Genomic DNA, 18,585 nt, shown 5'->3' with positions numbered 1-18,585 from the left:
GTGCTGATGCTGCTGCTTTGTGCTCGTGTTGTGCGCCGCCGCCGAGGCTCGTGCCCGTGCTGCTCAAGGCCGCGTCGCTGCTTGCTCCAGGGCCGAGGTTGAGGAGGCCGCCGGGAGGTGCGCCGCCTACTCAGGAAACAGAGGAGGGAGGATGGTGAAGGGGAGGCACGGCCGCTGCTGCTTGCGCCAGGGCCGAGGTCGGGGAGGCCGTCGGGCTCGTCGTCGCTGCTGTCGCGCGAGTCCCCGACGCCCAGGCCCATCAGCCCTTCCCCGCATCCGCAGCCTGCGGCCGTCGACTGTAGAGCCGCCCCTCAGCTACCCCCTAGCCGTCGACGGCGGCGCCCATTGCCGCTGCGCCACCACTGCCCCCGGCGGAGACAGAGCAATCAGGCCGCGCGCATCGCGGCTCCGACGGACGAGCGCTCCCCGCGATCTGGATTTATCTTTGGGAGGGAGGGTTTTTTCAGAAAAAGACCAGCCTAACATCGTCTACCACAAAACATTACGCCACGTCATCAAATACGGGACCCATATGTCATACTCGTGATTAAAATGGTCTAAGCGATCGATCAGTGTATTTTGCAAAAGATTAGGCCGAGAATCAGTGTTTTCTGCAATAATTTCATAGAAGAGTCTTTTCTGCAAATCTAAGTTGTAATGTGGTGGTTTTTTTGCAATTCACTCCTGCCTAGCCCCTATCCCAGTGGTGTGTCTAGCATCGTTGGCGGGCGTGTGGAGGTGTGTTTCCGGCGGATCTGCCCTTGGTGGATTTCTTGGATTTGTTGTTTTTCAGCTGGACTAGTCCTATGGGGTCTTTTACGATGATTTCCCTTTTGTGTACTACAAGTTTGCCCGGCTCCGGCGAAGAAGGGGCGATGACGGTAGCATGCCTCCGGCTCGCTTCAGTGCTTGTAGTCTCGCCAGGTGGTCTACGGATGTAGATGTAACTTTTATTATTTCTGGTGATTGTTGTACTGTCGTGATTGAAAATGAATAGATCGTAAGTGTTCTTGCAAAAAAATATTAACATTTATTTCCAAAACCATGAACGTTTATTTTTAAGTATAAAAAATAGTGATCAATTTCTTTATAATAATATTTAGAACTTGTGCAAAACCTACATATTATTTATTATTATAGAAAGTAAAAAATATATAGTTTATTTATTTTTATTTCTATTTTTTAAGGTATATTTTTATTTCTATTTTTGAGGGTCTTATGGGTTAAGGCCGAGAATAGGAGCGCTCGTGTGTGTGTACTGTGAGGGTTTTTTTTTTAGAAAAGTGTGTACTGTGAGGTTAGGCCACAAGAATAGTCTCCGCCATAAAAAGGCCAGAACAATAGCGGACTGTACTCGGCCCATCGGAGACTTGGATCCCAAGTTGCCGACCACGACACGAACCGACGATCAACACCAACACGACGAACCCGTGGCCGCCAAGGAAGGGGAGGCCAACCCGCCCCGCCCGTGCCGTATAAATCTGCCACCGGCGGCTCCGGCCCCGGCACACAGAACCGCAGAGGCAGACCAAGGAGACGAGCCAAGATGCGGCGCGAGGGGAGGCAGCGAGGGTGAGTGCGCGTGTACGACCGCGACCTGGTCGACCCGGACGGCAAGCGCCGCGCCGCGCACGTCGTGGACGCCGACGGGGAGGCCGTGGTGGTGGCCAACGGCGGGTACGTCAGGGCGTCGCGGAGGCCGACCAACCACTCCAAGCCCGGCGGCGGCCGCGCGCTCGACGCGCGCTGCAGGAAGGCCCTCCGCGCGCTCGAGGAGGAGGAGGAGGAGGCGCCCCCGCCGCAGCCGGCCGCGCGGTACGGGTACTCGCCGGGATGGTGGCCGCCGTCGTCGCCGTCCGGGTACGGGGCCGTCGCGCAGGCTCAGCCGGCGCCGGCGCGTTCGGGGGGAAAGGCGTCGTCCAAGGCGGGCCGCAACTTCAAGCACGGCAAGATCAGCAAGACGTACTACCTCGACGAGGACGAGATCGATTACCTCTACAACTACGATTCGTGAGCGGACGGAAGCGGGGAGCTGCATTGTGGCTTTTTGTTTCTGTTTCTTTTTTTTGTGTTTGTTGATCTCGAATTAAAGGGGTTTATTTTGAGCAGTGGCATCTCGAGGCTTTATTTTAATTCTCTCTCTCTGCAAGAAATAAGCTTTATTTTCAGCGGGAAAGTTTATTTCTTGATGCAAGGTAGATTGTTCGCATGAATTAATATCGTGTAGCTAGTAGTACTCCTTCCGTTTTTATTTAGTTCGCATATTAGTTTTGGTCAAAGTCAAACTTTATAAACTTTGACTAAGTTTATAAACAAAAATATTAATATATACAATAACAAATCAATATTATTAGATTCATTGTTGAATGCACTAACACATCATATAGATTTGTTATGGTCAATGCTTATAATTTTTTCTATAAAGTTGGTCAAATTTTATGAAGTTTGACTTCAGTCAAACCTAATATGCAGACTAAATAAAAACGGAGGGAGTACTAGATAATCAACACGCCCACACTCACTTGTCGTTCGATCCATTTGCACGAATTTTAAAGTGGTTGTCATCGCCACATAAGCACCCAACATTGTGTGGGCGTTATCATTTAGTGTCACACGTATGGGCATTCAGAGCAACTCCAAAGGACCGATCCATTTTGTCCGCCTGCATTCGTTTGGATCGGCGCCGACAAAAGTGACGGCCCAACGCACCGACACAAACCCAAATCACGTCTGCGTCGCGTCCACGCCGACGCATTTGCGGCCCAAATTTGCGCCCCAAATGCGTCGGCGCGGATGCCGAATGGACGCTTCGCGCGCCTTCTCGCTATCCGCCCCGTCACCACATGACAGCCGTCCAACTACCCGCTACCCACGCGGTCAGCTTAATTTATAATGACGTGCTCACGCGTCAGCGACGCCGCTCGTCCTTTTTTAAGCCGACCCTGCGGCAGGGCCCTCATCCATACTCGTCGTCCACATCTGCTCACCTTTGCTCCCTCGTCGCCGCCAAACCCTAGCCATCACAACCACAGCGAGATGGGCCTCTTCTCCGGCGCCAGCGGCAGCAAGGCCAAGGGAAAGTCCCCCGCCACCCCTTTCCCCTCCGAGTTCCTCTCACCTCCGCCGGCGCCTCGCCGGCAGAGGCAGCGGGTCAACGTGCCAGTGCACCAGGCGGAGTGGCACTGGCAGAACCGCTAGCCTCTGCCGTATCTGGACGTGACGCTGCCGCACGACTGGCATCTGGATCCAGATAGGATCTCAGTGCCGGCGGCGCCGCGGACGACTCGTGCTCACGCGGAGGAGGTGCGGCGCCGGCGGGCGCTGCTGACGCCGGAGCAGCGCGTTGACAAGGCCTACGCAATCGACTCGCCCAACTGGGCGAGGTGGTTCGCCTTCGAGCACGAGGAGGCGAGGCGACGGGGCGTGCGCGAGGTCGACCGGAGACCAACGTCGCTCGTCGTCCGCGAGGAGGACCAGGCGGCGGAGGACGCCTACCAGGCGGCCCTTGCGGCCGTCTACAGGGAGAGCGAGGAGGACGAGCGGCGCAGAGCGGAGGCGGCGGAGGCGGAAGAGGAGGCCCGCTACGAGGCGGCAATGACGCAGGCCCTTGCCTTCTCCGCGACGGGCGACAGCATGGTGCCGCCGGTGGCCCCGCCGTCCCCCATCAAGCCGGAGCCGCAGCCGCAGCCCGAGCCCGAGCCTATCGCGCGCTTCTCCTGGAATGGAGTGGTGCGCGAGTGGGTGTCCACACCACCAGTTTGGCTGGGGGCGACGTCGGCGCAGGAGCAGGCGTACCTCGAGATGTGGCGCCAGCGCCGGCTGGCAGAGGAGCACCGTCGCGGCGAGTATGAGGAGATGCTCGAGCTCGACTTCGAGGAGGAGCAGCGCGAGGCCGAGGAGGAGGCGCGTCAGGCTGCGGCTGCACAGGCGGACGCACCCCCGCCCCGGCACTGCCTGCGCCGGCACAAACCGACATGGCGGCGCTCTGGAACATGGCGTTCGCCTGGGCTTGGCCGGCGCCGACGTTCATCGACCTCACGGACCCCGAGGACGACGACAACGATGCCTAGGGCAGTGCGCCGCCTCGTAGTTTAGACTGTTTTTTTAAATGCAAATGTTTGGACGCGTGAACTCTCGCCGGCCTTCGTGGCCGGCTTTAATGTTTAATTAATGATGTTTCTCCTTTTTTAATATGCATGCATTCATTTTTTGACGTCGTCAAAATGGGTATTGGCCAGCGTTGGGCGCAGGGGCCGACCCAAATGCCAAAGTGGACATCCGTGTCCGTCTGGCCGACCCAAACGGACAAAAAGCGGACGAAATCGCTGTCCGTTTGGATCGGCCCGTTAGAGTTACTCTTACCGCCTGAACGACACATAGGACGCGCGTCCAGCGTGTGGGCGAAACTGCTCTTCGCTCACACGACGCTCACATGGTAATACACTGCAACTACTGATGCACACAGGATACTAGTTAATCACACGACAACTATGTTTGGCCATACATGACAATTATGGCTTGACTACACGTGGCAACTAGTTAATCGCACACGACAACTACGATTTGATCACTCGTGGCTACTAGCGTTAATTAGACATGGCAACTATAGTTAATCTAAACAAGACCCAAAAACTATAGTTAACCTCAATGAAACCCCAAAAAACGAAACAGAGAAGTTGTCATGCTTTATTACAACTAAAGTTGCTATTCTAAGGTAACTAAAGTTGCATTGAAAAAATGCAGGGCAGATTTGCTTCGTGACATACATACGGGATAGGGATGAGTAGTTGTTATTGGTTCGATGTGTGCACGAAGTTGTTGCGGCCGGACGTGTGGGCGGTTTTAATTTTCGCCCACACAAGGATCACGTGGGCTGCCTGTTGGGCATGCCACACAAGATCGTGTGGTCGAATGTTTATTGTGCCACATGATGTCCGGGTTCATATTTTTTTACCATGTAAAAATTAGCTGTTTTTCAAAACCCATCCAAACCAATTGAAATAGGCGTCAATTTTCTTAGTGTACACACCCTCCATTTTAAAAGTCCGCCACTTTCTTCGATCCATATTAGGAGTAGTAATAAGGAGTAGTTATAAAAAGAAAAACAAAGATCCGCAACTCTCTTCTCCCTCGGGCCCGTACTCGTTTAGGTGCTACTTGGACGATGATCGAGTTATCCAACGATGCCACTTCCGTATGTTGTGCAGCGTGTTGCTTTTTGACTTGTCGTCAGTTTCATTTTGATCTAAGGGCATCTACAACGCTAGGCGCTAGCTTAGGCGCCAGAATCGAATTCCCGGTCGATGGGGCAGTTGGGCCTTCCAATCCTGGCGCTACCTAAGGCATCGATGCTAGAAAAGAAACCGAGCGCTTGAGCTATTTTCTCGTACGAGATAGAAGGCTGCGTGTAGCGATGGATTTCCTTAGCGCCCCCGTAATTAGCGCTCAGCGTTGTAACAAACAGCGCTTAGATGGGCTTTTAATTTTTCAAGATTTTTTTATTTCCCTAAGCGCCCATATAGGCATCTTGCATTGAAGATGCCCCAAGTGTTTCGGGTTTTTTTCTGGACGAAATTCTTTCATCTTAGCATAGACCGACGGCTTCCAAAAAACACGTACCCGTGATACCAATTTTCTTTAAAGATGAAAAACAGTTTATTACTCAAATGATGGGATCTCGTCAAGATTTAAAGGTTGGCCCTCTTTCCAAAAGATTTAAAGGTTGGGGCCTGCATCCTTTTTCATTCCCTCTCCTTCCCAAGATCAAGCCTCTTTCTCGCACTCTTGCCTGCAGGAGTATTAGTTTTCAAAAATATATAACAATACGCATGAACTAGATGATACTAAACAATGTCCAATTATATTCATGGATGAGTAGCCTGTAAGTGAACTTTTTAGAGAAACATTCACATCTATTCTTTTTTTTTCAATTACGACACAAACAAGAGGGGCACAATTTTCTCTATTTTTCTTTTATTTAAGATATACTTCTGCAGCCCGTATTTAAAAATGATCAAATGAAGGAGACTATATAATAAGATAAACAAAATCAAAGACAAAATCATGAGTTCACAAAACAAGATCATGCACATGGGTAAAGGTAGGGGATTTTGGGTCGAGTCTAGCGGTTGCGTTAGCCTATGGTAAATTGGCCAAGGTTCTTTTTTCCTTTGGCGAACGACACATAGGACCTACATGTTAGAAGGAATTAGTATATGAGTATGCGAGTACGCGGGTTTGGGTATTTCCTTCTTGTACCGTACCCGACTTACCTGATGGGTATATTTTTCCCATTCATAAACCCATGGGTATTTATTTTTCCCAAACCCTTACCTCAATAGGGTTTTTATCCGTCGGGTTTACGGGTACCCATTGCCATGTTATACCCATCTGGTAGTTTGTGGATTTGAGCCCGTATCGCAATTCAACCCAGTTTAATTGAATTGGGCAACACGAGGCCATCATATGGTTCTATGATCACCGCAAACCCTCAGAAGTGCCATGGCCTTGCCTTCATCACCCTAAGCCAATCTCCCAGGCAAGAACACTGGATCATGAAAAGGTTCTCCTCCATCGTCCTGAACTTAACTTGCTCAGTCGTACCCCACGACGTTCACATATATTCGAGTAAAAGGTTGGAGGATCAAATTCGTTCGTGGTATGAACCCTAGTCAGAGCCATGCTACGTCCTACATTTCCTCAAAGACCACATCATCGTACTATCCCTCTTCAATCCCCATCATCCACATCATCTCACCAAGATCATCCTCTGATCCGCTCAGCCCGCCATTGACCTTGCTTCCTTCGCTTGTTGTTATGTCCGCCACCATGGATGCTACACCCCTAGCAAAAACCGACTTGACTCCAAGAAAGGTGAACTGTGCCATGGTCGGGAAGACAGTCCAGGTGTCCCCTTGATCAACCCAAACAGGAGAAAACAAAGTGGAGGAGAGATTGATGGTTGTTCTGAGGGGGTAGACCGACGACGGCGTGAAACCGGCGGAGGAACGGAAACGCTAGTCGCCAGGCTTACGCGGAAAAAGTGTCGTCCTGCTGTGTCCTCCACCTCCGAATCGGCTGCTCTTCTTTAGGCCATGTTTGGTTGTAGGGGATACAATCCTCTCGTAAACAAATACATCCAGGGATTGGGTTAATCCCTCTACTTGACACCCATCACCTCAACTTTGGAGCAGGATTCGTTCCACTGCTCAGAGCGGATTCTTTTCTCCCCCATGGAACATCGCCGCATGGGGCGGGCCAGGCCGGGATTTTCCCCGTCCCGGCCTCAACCAAACACATACCCCATTCCAATCCGGGAATTATTCCCCATCGGAGTGTTCCACGTGGATTGAGCTGTGATCCCGGCCGGAATCACCCTAACCAAACAAGTCCTTGCGCAATTTGTTTCCCCAATCGGACAATCTATTTTCTAGAGGTAGTCAGAGGGGGGCAGCCAAGATCAAAATCTTCTGTAGCGACTCGATCGGATCTCCAGCCGACGCCGGCGACCATGGCTCGCCGTCACCACCTCGTCGTCCTCCTCCCTCTCCTCGCGCTTGCCGTCTCCTTCGTGGCCGCCGCCCCTGAGGTACCCAGCTCTCCCTCTCTCAGCAATCCCTTATCTCTGTCGCGCCCCCTTACGATGGCTCCATCCGTATGCGGCCACAGGGACATGGAGATGCCGCCGCCGCCTTCATCGACGGCGCGCCGCACCGCTACCTGCGGGATCAGCAGGACGACCAGGTTCGGCCACCGATTATCCCCTCTCTCTCTCTCTACGGACCAACCCGTTGCTGCTTCTCACGCGCTCGAACGACTCTTCCAGCAAATCCATGCCGGATTCCGGTTTTTAGCTCGTAGGTTATGAACGAATACCAGACAAGGATTCAATTCAAAACACAAATACCATCTGACAGCACCAAATACTCCTAGATCGTCAACTGGCCAGCCATATATGTTGTCATATACTCGTTCTCAAAAAGAAAGTTAAGCACCTATACTCTCCATGGGTACTTATTCAGATAGTTGTATTATCTTTTAGCTACAGGTAGTTACATGCATAGCAACGTGTTAATCAGAGTTACCTATAAATTAGCATCTTAGCCGACCTGCATGACAAGAAACAGTTCTTTTGTTTTGTTTGCTAAGCACCTCTTCATGCACCTGCGTTTATACATGCCCGAATAGCACTTTGCCCTTGCCTTGACTAATTGCCTCCCCTTACTGCTTCAAGTGTGAAGATGATACTGGTTACCATGACAGATCAACCTTAGCTTTCGTTTTTATTTCATTCGTACCCCATGCATGGGCTAGTATGATCTCATGATATATGCCTTGTCATGCTACAACAGGCCACGTCGATGTCACTTGATGAAGTTTCTGCAGCTGTTTCCGTCTTGCTTGGTTTTGCACCACCTGCCATGCTTCCCGCGCCTTCTTCTGCAAAGGTTATTTAGCTTTCAGGATTCAGCTAGTCTTTGCACGCATCGTGCTACTCTATCTAAGCCATTCAACCTTTGTCTATCTTGATTTTCAGTTAAACAAGCTGCTACTCCCAAAGCCATTTGACAGGCCTCGTGCTGTTTTCTTGATGCAAATTGATGGATCCCATGGTATGTTAATTTGTTGGGGATGATTTTATCTGAATCATTCATGCATTTTGATGTAGCGACTAATGTTGTCTCTCTTGATCATATATCAGACTCTGTCGATAGCTTCGTATCTGATGCCGGTAGTATTTACAAAACCAAGATTGAGGGTGCACAAAATGCTGCTACAGGGCTTACAGGTCTGACTAATTACTGAGCATCTCCCTTTTTTTGGAACTTGGATGCCCCTACTTCTGTATCTGCCCTGTCAACACATAAGTATCATTGATCATGTACCTTGCAGATAAGGATGAATTGATTGTCATTCGTTCAGATGAATCTTCTGGATCAGATGTTCTTGATAATGAACTCACCGACTTGGTAAGTATACTATTTCTTTAGGAGAAAACTAGTACTCCCTCCTAGTGAACTAAAACCACGACACTTATTTTGGATCTGAGGGGATACAAGTTAGAAACTATAAGTAGAATTTTGTGTGTGCAGGCAACCTGGTTGGAGGGATCCTACCAGAAGGCTGATGGCAAATTAAACATCCCCTTGAAGAGTGGAAACAGTTTTACTTTGCTCCTCAATAAGGTTAGCATCGCTTCGTCATCCATTTGCATACTAACCTGAACTTGGCTTCAAAAGAACATAACTCGTCTCTGAGGATTCATTGCTTTTTCTGTTAAAATTGGATGAGGTCACTTCCTACTTTGTACAAAATTGGCCACTAAATTGTAGAAATTATTTAACTTCATTTGCATGTCTACACAGGAAGTAGACGTTGAATTTGCATCCAGCTTGATCTCCCTTCTCAAAACCATCAAAAGGGGTATTCAGGTTCATGAAGATTTCTCAGGAGGCATCGTGAGCCCTGCAGAGTTATTAGTATGCCGCTTCACGGGCATTAAGGTAATTATAAACATAAATCTTCAGCTGTAATTTGAATATTCTTATAAATTGTGCACAGCAAAATATTCGCAAGACCCTGTAACTATTCATTCCCCAGACCACACAGCAACAGTATCTTTATGCAATTTGAATATTCTTATGAAGCACATGACCCCCCCTCCCCCACTATGTTAGTGTTATAAAGTTACTTATTTGATGGGTTTATTATTTAGGCTCTGGAAGATGAATATGGTTCTGCAGAAATTGTTAAGCAGGGAGCTGAAGTAGTTCAGACAGCTCTCACCAAAGCATTTGATCAATTGCAGGGAGCATATAACGGTAAGTTGATTATTGACTTGAAGCATAACCTTTTCAATCGGTAAACTTGTTATATTTGCAGAACACTACTGACAGTTTTTTTTTCTGTTTCAACATTTATCATATATTAATATAGGGAAAATTGTTGGGCTGGTAATATCCACTAAGGAGGCTTCAACATCCTTGGCATCCATCATCGATGGACCATCTTCATTGCATATCTCAAGACGGCTTGCAGAAGCATCGAAAACTAATGCTACAGCTTCTATAGCTGCTATATATCTTGTTAGATTGAGTCTTGCATGGATTACAGGGATCATCCTCCTTGTCTCAACTCTCATTGGGGTGAGCATGCTTTCTCCTGGTCTTGTCTATTATTGATTAACTTCGTTGAAACGCATCTCTGACGACACTATGTGCTGATTGTGCAGATCTGCCTGCTCATGAACATGCCGCTTACCAGGGACACGCTCCTATATTCAAATGTCAAGATGGATTAGTTTTACATATGAATTTTCGCACGATGGCATGGAAGTTTTCAATAGTCATGCTTGGTTTTTTCCTTTGGACCTTGGGTTTACAGTAGGGACGCTGAGTGTGGGCTTGCTGTTCACCCACCACCCAGTGTAGCATAAAAATACTGTTGCTATGTGAACCGTTCATCTAGAATTGTACTGCCATTGCCTGCATGGGCTTCTCTCATTTTCCCGTAAATAAATAAAAAACAATCGAGAGGAGTGTATTTTGTTAATATCAGCGAAGATTGTACTATATTGTTGTAAAAACCCAGTATCTGAATAAATTCGCCACTTGGATATTCATTGGGATAGCTGTTGTCTTCATATATCATGTTGGATGTTTGATTTGTTGAGTTGATTTTTCACATACATTTATTGATCATATGTGCTGCCAGAATAGGGAACATACTGCCATGCGTCGGCAAAAATCCAAAACATAATATTGCCATGATTGATGCGATACATGCAATATTTTGAATAGCGCGCTACAAAATATAGCGAGGCCCTTCTCTAAATGCTACACAAGTTATAGCGCGCTAATAGCGTGCTATATTTCAAAATAGCGTTTGAAAAAAAATCAAATATATCTAGAAATAAAGTATTTAAGCAACTAAATTTTTCATAGGAGCAAGCAATATATGCATAAGGGCCAAATCCAGTACATAAAAATAGTAAGTCTCAAACATCAACACTCAACAGCCATAGTTTAAGAGTCTCTAACATGAACAGCCACCAGGGCAGCAACAATACAACACAAAATAACACACGAGTTTTAAGATAGTCCACATCAATAGCCACCGAAGGGGACAACATTACAACATAGCACGATCAAATTATTCAGAATCACTCACTGGTAAATGCATTTCATCATCTTCCGATTCAGAAGAAGACTCAGCTGATTGCAACTCATCATCACGATAAATAGGAAGCAACTTCTTCTTCTTCCTAGGACGAGATTGAGACACTATCTTTCTTTTTGATGGAGCAACTTCTCCTCCTGATGTTGATTGTGCAACTTGTACATCTTCAGGTTCAACTCCTGTTTGCACTCCTTCAACAGACACAACACCAGTAATCCACTCATTACCTTCATCTTCTACAACATCTACAAATGTGTGGTCCTCAATTGGGTCCCTGTTTTTCATTCCTCTCTTTTCCTTTAGTTTGGAGTTGAACTTGATGAACACAAGGTCTCTCATTTTGTCATGAAGTAGCCTACTGCGTCTTTTTGTGTGAATCTGTAGGTGATGGGATTAGAGCATTGATTTCTTAGTATGAAAAAACAAGTAAACAAATGCAAGAAAAGTATGGCAAAGATACTGGGTTGTCCTTCTAATGTGACAATAAACAAGTTGACATATGGCATGCATCTTTCTGACCTGCTGAAAAACACTGAAATTCCTCTCACAAGCCGAGGAGCTGCATGTCAAACTCAAAATCCGCATCGCCAATACCCTGAGATTTGGTGCACTTGACCCATGATTGGACCACCAATCAGCTTCATTAAGAGTAAAAATCGGAGTTAAGAAACCATTGCAAGTTCTGATATGAGAATGGAGAAAAAGTTAAAATGTAAATATGCACCTGGATCAAAGTTTTTGTTTTTCCGCTGCCTTTTAGCAATGTCTCTTCCAAATGACCCCTCTTCACCTTGATATGCCTTAAGTTCATCTGTGATTTTGTCTTGAAGGCGAACATCTTCCACCATTTTTCCCATGCAACTGACAACCCCATCTTTAAATGTTGGATCCAACAAAATTTGTAGCTTGTTTTCGTAAAAGTAGTATGGATTTAAGAAGTATCCAGCCCTATGTAGTGGCCTCTTCAATTTGTTGTCCCATCTTTTATCCACTATATCCAACACTTCTTGAAAACAAGATTCTTGTTGTTCATTTTCAAACTTGGCTGAGATCTCTTTCTTTGCATCCAAAAAGACGCCGTACATGAATCCCATAGTAATGTATTTTACTGTATATGAATCCAAAAAGTAATGTGTTTTACTGTATTTCCGATACATGCCATTGAACTAACAAAATTAGACCTGTTCTGCTAGTTCAAATCAGGCTATAGAGGAAGTTCACCCACTGCCTCCTTTGCCATTACCCTTGTCCATCGGACTACTAAAATTAGGCATGTTCTATCAGGAGGGCACAGAGAAACTTCACCCACTGCCGCGGGGGGGGGGGGGGGGGGGGGGGGGCATGGCGGCGAGGGCATAAACGCCCCATTTTTGCTCTGTAACTCGCCCTCTGCGACGCTTGGGTATCCTTTGGCTATATCCTCCTTAGCCTGGTTATCCCTCATTTGTCTGTGGCCACAGCTCAAATCCACACAATATCATGCAACATAGATCAAACGACGTACTTCATAGTTCATATAACACATAGCACATAGTTCATACATGACATAGCATATGGTACCTTATCATGCATGCCATCGGACTGCTAGTTCAAGTCGGTGGATGGCATCGCGGAGAGCCTCCTCGTCCTCGCTGGCCGGGGGAGTGGCTCCAGAGCGAATCGGCTTCCCCGCAAAGAAGATGTTGATGTAACTACGTACTCCCTCCGTCTCAAAATAAGTGTCACTTATTTTAGATGGAGGGAGCACTTAAGAAAGTTTTACAATGTCACTTGCTCACTTTAACAAACAACGAAGGAACACAATGAAAATGATGACCATCAGCCATGAGGTACACCACGCTGATTGCCCATGTCTAGAAACATTTCAAGAAAACAGTTTTCTTGAAATAAACTTTTGGATAGGTAGAATACCACTAACTGATGTAACAAGAACTTCCGTCCGGTTATTGCTGTGCCCTTGGCTTTTCAGTGTCACCCTATTACCATGTTCACCCATCTTGTTGCTCATGCTAACTGTGAGCAGCTGCAGCTTCTACCAGCCTGCTTGAATTTTGCCCTGAAAGAGGTAGAAAAGTAACATATGGAAAGAGATATTGTGAGAAGGATAGATAGAAGAAAAAAATACAGTAAAATACATTACTTTTAAGTGGCAAATCTTTGGAAGAGGGAACCAGTGTCTTACAAATATTCATTTCATCCATATCAACGTGGGACGGTTGGGATGGTCGTAGATGCATCTCTCCATGGCAGCCTCCAGCGTGGGACGAATGGATTCGTCGTAAGTAGAGCGGACCGTTGTGCTTGTGAGGCAGGAGAGATGCTTGATGCCAAAATCAAAACCACCATCAGTCACAGAACTAGTTTCCTCCACGTCGAACTCGAGCTCAAGATGTTGTAGCTTTGGCATGGAACCAGCTTCAAAAACCAACCCAAGCGCACACTCTTCTCCGCCGATCTGGAAATTGATCAATGAAGGGAACCCATGGCTTTGGGTGACCCTAAGCCGCCCTTCTTTTGACCCAGCTGCCAGTGCAGTGAGGCTAAGATGGCGCAGATCAGGTAGGCTTCCCAGGATCACCAGGTCCTCCTCCCCAACTTCCCACATAGGTACCACCAATTTCTGGAGGTTGACAAGTGAGCCAATCCATCTTGGAACACTCGAGACAATGCCCACCTCGACGACAAGTTCCCGGAGACTAAGTGGAGCAGGGCTCCATGACTCCTCGAAGATCTCATCTGCTCCCTCGTTGATAGTAATGTGTAGAACATGAAGGTTTGCTCCGCCTAGCCGACATATCGAATTGACCATCTCTTCCTGGTTCTCCTTCCAGTTATCACCAGCATAATAGTTGATAAAACTTATGCTTAGCTCCATCAGGTTTGATAGTAGACAGAGTTGCCGAACAAAGTTGGTGGACTGGGTGTTGACATTGATACCTCTCAACACTTGCAATGCTTTGAGGCCACCAATTTCATCCGGTAATACAGTTTCATCGTTAACAACTAGACGTACCAATTGTGTGAGTTGATTGATGGCTGATGGAATTTCGGTTGTCGCATTGCTTTCGCATATCTCAAGTGACTCCAAGTACTGTAACTCTGCTATTTGTTGGGGAAGCTTCCCAATTTTTGACTTGAGCCTCAGGTACTTAAGATGGACCAGACCACCTATTTCTGCAAGATGTTGATCTTCTACTTCCCCAGAACCTTCCATGTCGAAAATATGCAAGTGTCTGAACTTCGAGAGGGATGGCATTTTAACACAACCACCAAAAACAGAAAGTGACCGGGCATTACACAAAATAAGATATGCTGGAATTTCACTGTCACCCTGTAGGGACAATCGACGGGCTTTGTTTTGTGGCTCAGGATTTGCACCAGGTACACCAATGAAAGTAACAAAATTGTCTTGGTTTGCCATGGATACGAGGAAATCAAGAATTATGCCATGGACTCGACAGGTTTCCACCTCACCAAACTTATTTATCTCCCCTGATTGGATCAGGTTCCGGTTGATGAGCTCGTTAAAACACCTCTCTCCTGACTCATATAGGGTGTGCCCATGCTCTTCAGGAATGAACCCCTCGGCAATCCATCTCAATACCAGACGTTCCTTCTTGATAGCATAACCTTCCGGGAATACACTGAGATAAAGCAGGCAAGATTTTAGGCAAGGGGTAAGATCAAAGTAGCCAAGCAACAAAATCCTCATGGTTCTTTCAACAGCAGGGTTGCTTCCGAGTCCATGCCTGATAGAGCTGTACACTTGCTCCCATTGATCTTCATGCGTGTTGGCAACCAGCAAGCCGGATATAGCAATAATTGCCAGGGGCAGACCACCACATTTCTGCAAGATTTTGTCAGAAACTCTTTTGAGGTGGGACGGGCAGTGCTCACCGGAATTAAACACCATCTTGAAAAACAACCTTTCCGAGTCCACGGTACTGAGAAGGCTTAACGTATAAACTCGACCACCACATGAAGCACTGCATGATTTGGCTACTTCATGTATACGCGTTGTTGTGATTATTCTGCTGCCAGAATTGCTGTTTGGAAAGGCACCCTTAATAATATCCCATGTTTGAACATCCCATACATCATCTACTATGATCAAGTACCTGGCACATGATTTTGCAATGTCAAGAGCAAGCTACAATCGTTGACAACAAAAATAAAGAAACACACTCCTAAGCACTATCATAAGTTCTACTATTATCTGAAAATGTAAGCAATAATATTAATTGTAGGCAAAATGTGATCATGTAGGTAAAATTCCCCAAAACAAGGGGAAAAATCTGGTAGTCTGTAGAACATTTCACGGATTCAGCAGCATAGGCCAGTTTGTCTCCTTAATGCTAGCTTCAAAATTTATATCGTGTTCTCGAAAAGGAAGCAGTTTTTTTTACACAATACTTGCTGAAACAGGAGCCAATTTAATGTGCAGTTCAGTGAAAAGTGTGTCACAAAGTCATCAAAATTAACATTGGTATGAATGTGCACTATTCAAAAACATGGTAGTGCAGAATGAGTTACACTTGGATACAAACTGAAAGAACTTAGACTGGCCCACCTTTCTCCACCTATATCTCTAGCTAGTAAATGTATATTCTGTCACATGGATCTCGTGTCGCTGGAACATATATCACGAAGATAAAAATAGCCACATGCTATAGCTGATAAATATAAGAAATTCATGCCTAATGAGTAATGAACACACGGAAGGTGAAATGCTGTGGGGAAGAACACAACTTGTAAAAGTGTAAATTTCCTATTGTCTGAATTCTGAACTGAAGTACAGTACCTTTTATCCTTAAGGAAATTAGAGACGCTGTCGACGAGCGATTGCGCATCCCCAGTTAAGGTTTGATCATACTCACACCCCAGTTGGCTGAGAATATCCCTCAAAATTGCCACCACATGAGGTTTCCGGGAGACGGAGACGAAAGCCCGGCACTCAAACTGCTCACCCAGTGTGTCGTAGACACGACGAGCAAGAGTGGTCTTGCCCAGCCCGCCACACCCGACGATGGAAACCACCTCCAACTGCTTCCCTCCCCCGTCCACCATTCTGACGAGTTCAGCAGCGGGCCCGTCGAGGCCCACGGGCTCACGCATCTCCTTGTAGAGAGAGCAGTCCCGGGGATCCTCCGCCTCGACGCCGCCGGCCCTGGAGATGCTGTCGGTGATCTCTTGGCCTGTCCGACGGCGAGCCGCCGCCTCCCTCAACCAGGCGCCGATCTTTTCAGAGAAGCCGTCTGAGGTAGTATCACCAGTACCAGATCCGTCGCGGGGAGGGAGCATGAACTCGTCTAGGGCGTCCTCCACGTCGTACGAGAGCTCCCGCGCCTCCTTCATCCAGCGCCTGCCTCGCTCGCCGGGATCCTCCGCCCGGGATGTTGCCTTGAGGGAGGCGTGCACCCCCTGGAGCTCCGCCATGAGGGACTCGACGTCGTCGCCATTGGGAACCGCGTGGTCGCCGGCCAGCAGAGCGCCCAGCTTCCTGAGGACGGAGCCCGTGGCCCCCGTGGCCGCGCTCACGGGCTCCGTCTCCATCTGCCGCCCGTAATGAGGTTCAGAAGCCGGGGCTTCGGTTAGCTGGACTGGAATGAATTTGCACGAGATTGGAGAGTACTCTTCGTGCTACCTTGATTCTTCCGATGAACCTGAAGAGGAGCAAGGATGATTCTGCAGATGAACAGCTCAAGGAGTGTAGGGATTTGGAGACGAGGAGCTCCGCCGTGTTCCCCCAAACGATTGCGCCAAGATTTCTTGGCTGCTGCTACGATGCTGGGGTAGGGATGGGGAGAGGAGGTCTGGTCCGGGCATTAATGTCTTGGTTTAGTTAGCTGGTGGGGGAACCAAGCAAACACGGCCACGAACAGCAAGGTGGCGGCATCTCTTCAAAAAATACGGATTTGCGCGGACACTTCACCCCGTGCTCACGGCCACGCGTCCGTTGCGCACTGATATATATATACACGTATTCTCGCTCCTCATATACCATATAGATAAATTTTTTATAGCTTATTATTATTTTTAATATACTTCATTAATAATTACTAGATATCCTAAAATGGATTTCATGAAAAAAATCATGTGTGCCTCATATTTTCAAAGGTTTACGTATATACTGATTTGTTTGTACGTGAAAAAGGTATACTGCAAAAAGTAGGTCGTAAATGATATTTTTTTCAACAAAACTTGTATTGAGGTATCTTAGAATATTTAATGAAGTATATTGAGAATGATAAGGGGTATAATCAATGCATATACGAAATATATTGAAGATGGTAGTACATACTCCCAAGAGTACAGAAAATGAGTCCTATATATATATATATTGGTGTATATGATCTATCTAAAGTACAAGGCAAGTAAGAATATTGGTGTATATGATCTATCTGAAGTACAAGGCAAGCAAGAATATTCCTAGTCCAACCTATGTTTCCTAATACAATCACGTTACTCAACATCCCCCGCAGTTACAACGGTAACGACGCAGACGGTGAGACTGGAGAAGAATCCGAAGGCAAGCCGACGGACACCCGCCACAGTCGTAACGGTCGATGCACCGCGGAGTCGTGGCTAGAGTGGAAACCGACGAGGTTGCTCAAGCAAGGCGGTAGCCCTTTGTACCGTTTGTCGAGGTAGCCGAGAGCGTGGGTGGTGAAGTCGTGGTCGAGGTAGCCGTACGAAGAATGCCGTGGTCGATGTCGAGTCGGGGTAGCTGTTGGGTAACGTAGCAATAATTCAAAATTTTCCTACGTGTCATCAAGATCAATCTAGGAGATGCTAGCAATGAGAGAGAGGGAGTGCATCTTCATACCCTTGAAGATCGCTAAGCGAAAGCGTTGCAAGAACGCGGTCGGTGGAGTCGTACACGCAGCGATTCAGATCGCGGTCGACTTCGATCTAAGCGCCGGACAACGGCACTTCCGTGTTCAACACACGTACAGCCCGGGGACGTCTCCTCCTTCTTGATCCAGCAAGGGGAGAGGAGAAGTTGAGGGAGAACTCCGACAGCACGACGGTGTGGTGGTGATGGAGCTGTTGGTTCTCCGGCAGGGTTTCGCTAAGCACTACGGAGGAGGAGGAGGAGGTGTTGGAGAAGGGGGATGTGCCAGGGGAAGGGTGTGGCAGCCCTCCCACCCCCCACTATTTATAGGGGAAGGGAAGAGGGGGCCGGACCCCTCAGATCCCATCTACAAGGGGGCGGCGACCAAGGGGGGGTAACTTGCCCCCAAGCATGTGGGAGGCGTCCCCACCCCTAGGTTTTCCAACCCTAGGCGCCTTGGGCCCCTGGGGGGGCGCACCAGCCCACCAGGGGCTGGTTCCCTTCCTTGTTTAGCCCACTAGGCCCACCGGGGCAGGTGGCCTCACCTGGTGGATCCCCGGACACCTTCCGAT

The 18,585-nt window shown here is 47.7% G+C and overlaps 3 protein-coding genes and 1 pseudogene across 5 annotated transcripts; 2 read left to right on the top strand and 2 right to left on the bottom strand.

Annotated features, from left to right (window-relative positions):
- Window positions 1–1,354: 1,354 nt before the first annotated feature.
- Window positions 1,355–2,114, top strand: LOC125522714 (uncharacterized; annotated as a pseudogene).
- A 5,290-nt stretch (window positions 2,115–7,404) lies between these two features.
- On the top strand, window positions 7,405–10,642 carry LOC125517961 (uncharacterized). Its single transcript, XM_048682921.2, has 11 exons — window positions 7,405–7,588; window positions 7,669–7,743; window positions 8,352–8,447; window positions 8,537–8,612; window positions 8,702–8,788; window positions 8,893–8,969; window positions 9,093–9,185; window positions 9,366–9,503; window positions 9,716–9,821; window positions 9,937–10,145; window positions 10,232–10,642. Exons 1-11 carry the CDS (start codon window positions 7,511–7,513, stop codon window positions 10,298–10,300), a joined length of 1,104 nt encoding a protein of 367 aa, XP_048538878.1. The 5' UTR covers window positions 7,405–7,510; the 3' UTR covers window positions 10,301–10,642.
- Window positions 10,643–10,906: 264 nt separating this feature from the next.
- Window positions 10,907–12,847, bottom strand: LOC125517962 (uncharacterized). 2 transcript variants are annotated; one of them, XM_087538004.1, is made up of 4 exons: window positions 12,739–12,847; window positions 11,903–12,039; window positions 11,698–11,816; window positions 10,907–11,556 (listed from the first exon to the last, which is right to left on the bottom strand). In XM_087538004.1, the coding sequence occupies exons 1-4, from the start codon at window positions 12,753–12,755 to the stop codon at window positions 11,152–11,154; spliced, it is 678 nt and encodes a 225-aa protein (XP_087394130.1). In that variant the 5' UTR covers window positions 12,756–12,847; the 3' UTR covers window positions 10,907–11,151. The 2 variants fall into 2 exon arrangements, with proteins under 2 accessions (XP_087394130.1, XP_048538880.1); XM_048682923.2 differs by lacking the exon at window positions 12,739–12,847 and having other exon boundaries at window positions 11,903–12,511.
- On the bottom strand, window positions 12,666–17,118 carry LOC125517960 (disease resistance protein RGA5). 2 transcript variants are annotated; one of them, XM_048682920.2, is made up of 4 exons: window positions 16,823–17,118; window positions 15,980–16,731; window positions 13,361–15,296; window positions 12,666–13,234 (listed from the first exon to the last, which is right to left on the bottom strand). In XM_048682920.2, the coding sequence occupies exons 2-3, from the start codon at window positions 16,729–16,731 to the stop codon at window positions 13,367–13,369; spliced, it is 2,682 nt and encodes an 893-aa protein (XP_048538877.1). In that variant the 5' UTR covers window positions 16,823–17,118; the 3' UTR covers window positions 12,666–13,234; window positions 13,361–13,366. The 2 variants fall into 2 exon arrangements, with proteins under 2 accessions (XP_048538877.1, XP_048538876.1); XM_048682919.2 differs by having other exon boundaries at window positions 15,980–17,118.
- Between the last annotated feature and the right edge of the window lie 1,467 nt (window positions 17,119–18,585).

The sequence above is a fragment of the Triticum urartu genome, chromosome 7A, assembly GCF_056163025.1.
Source record: "Triticum urartu cultivar PI428250 chromosome 7A, HENAU_Tu73, whole genome shotgun sequence".
NCBI classification, from domain to species: domain Eukaryota; kingdom Viridiplantae; phylum Streptophyta; class Magnoliopsida; order Poales; family Poaceae; genus Triticum; species Triticum urartu.
Note: the sequence above shows the minus strand (reverse complement) of the source record. Positions and strands in the feature narration are given on the sequence as shown.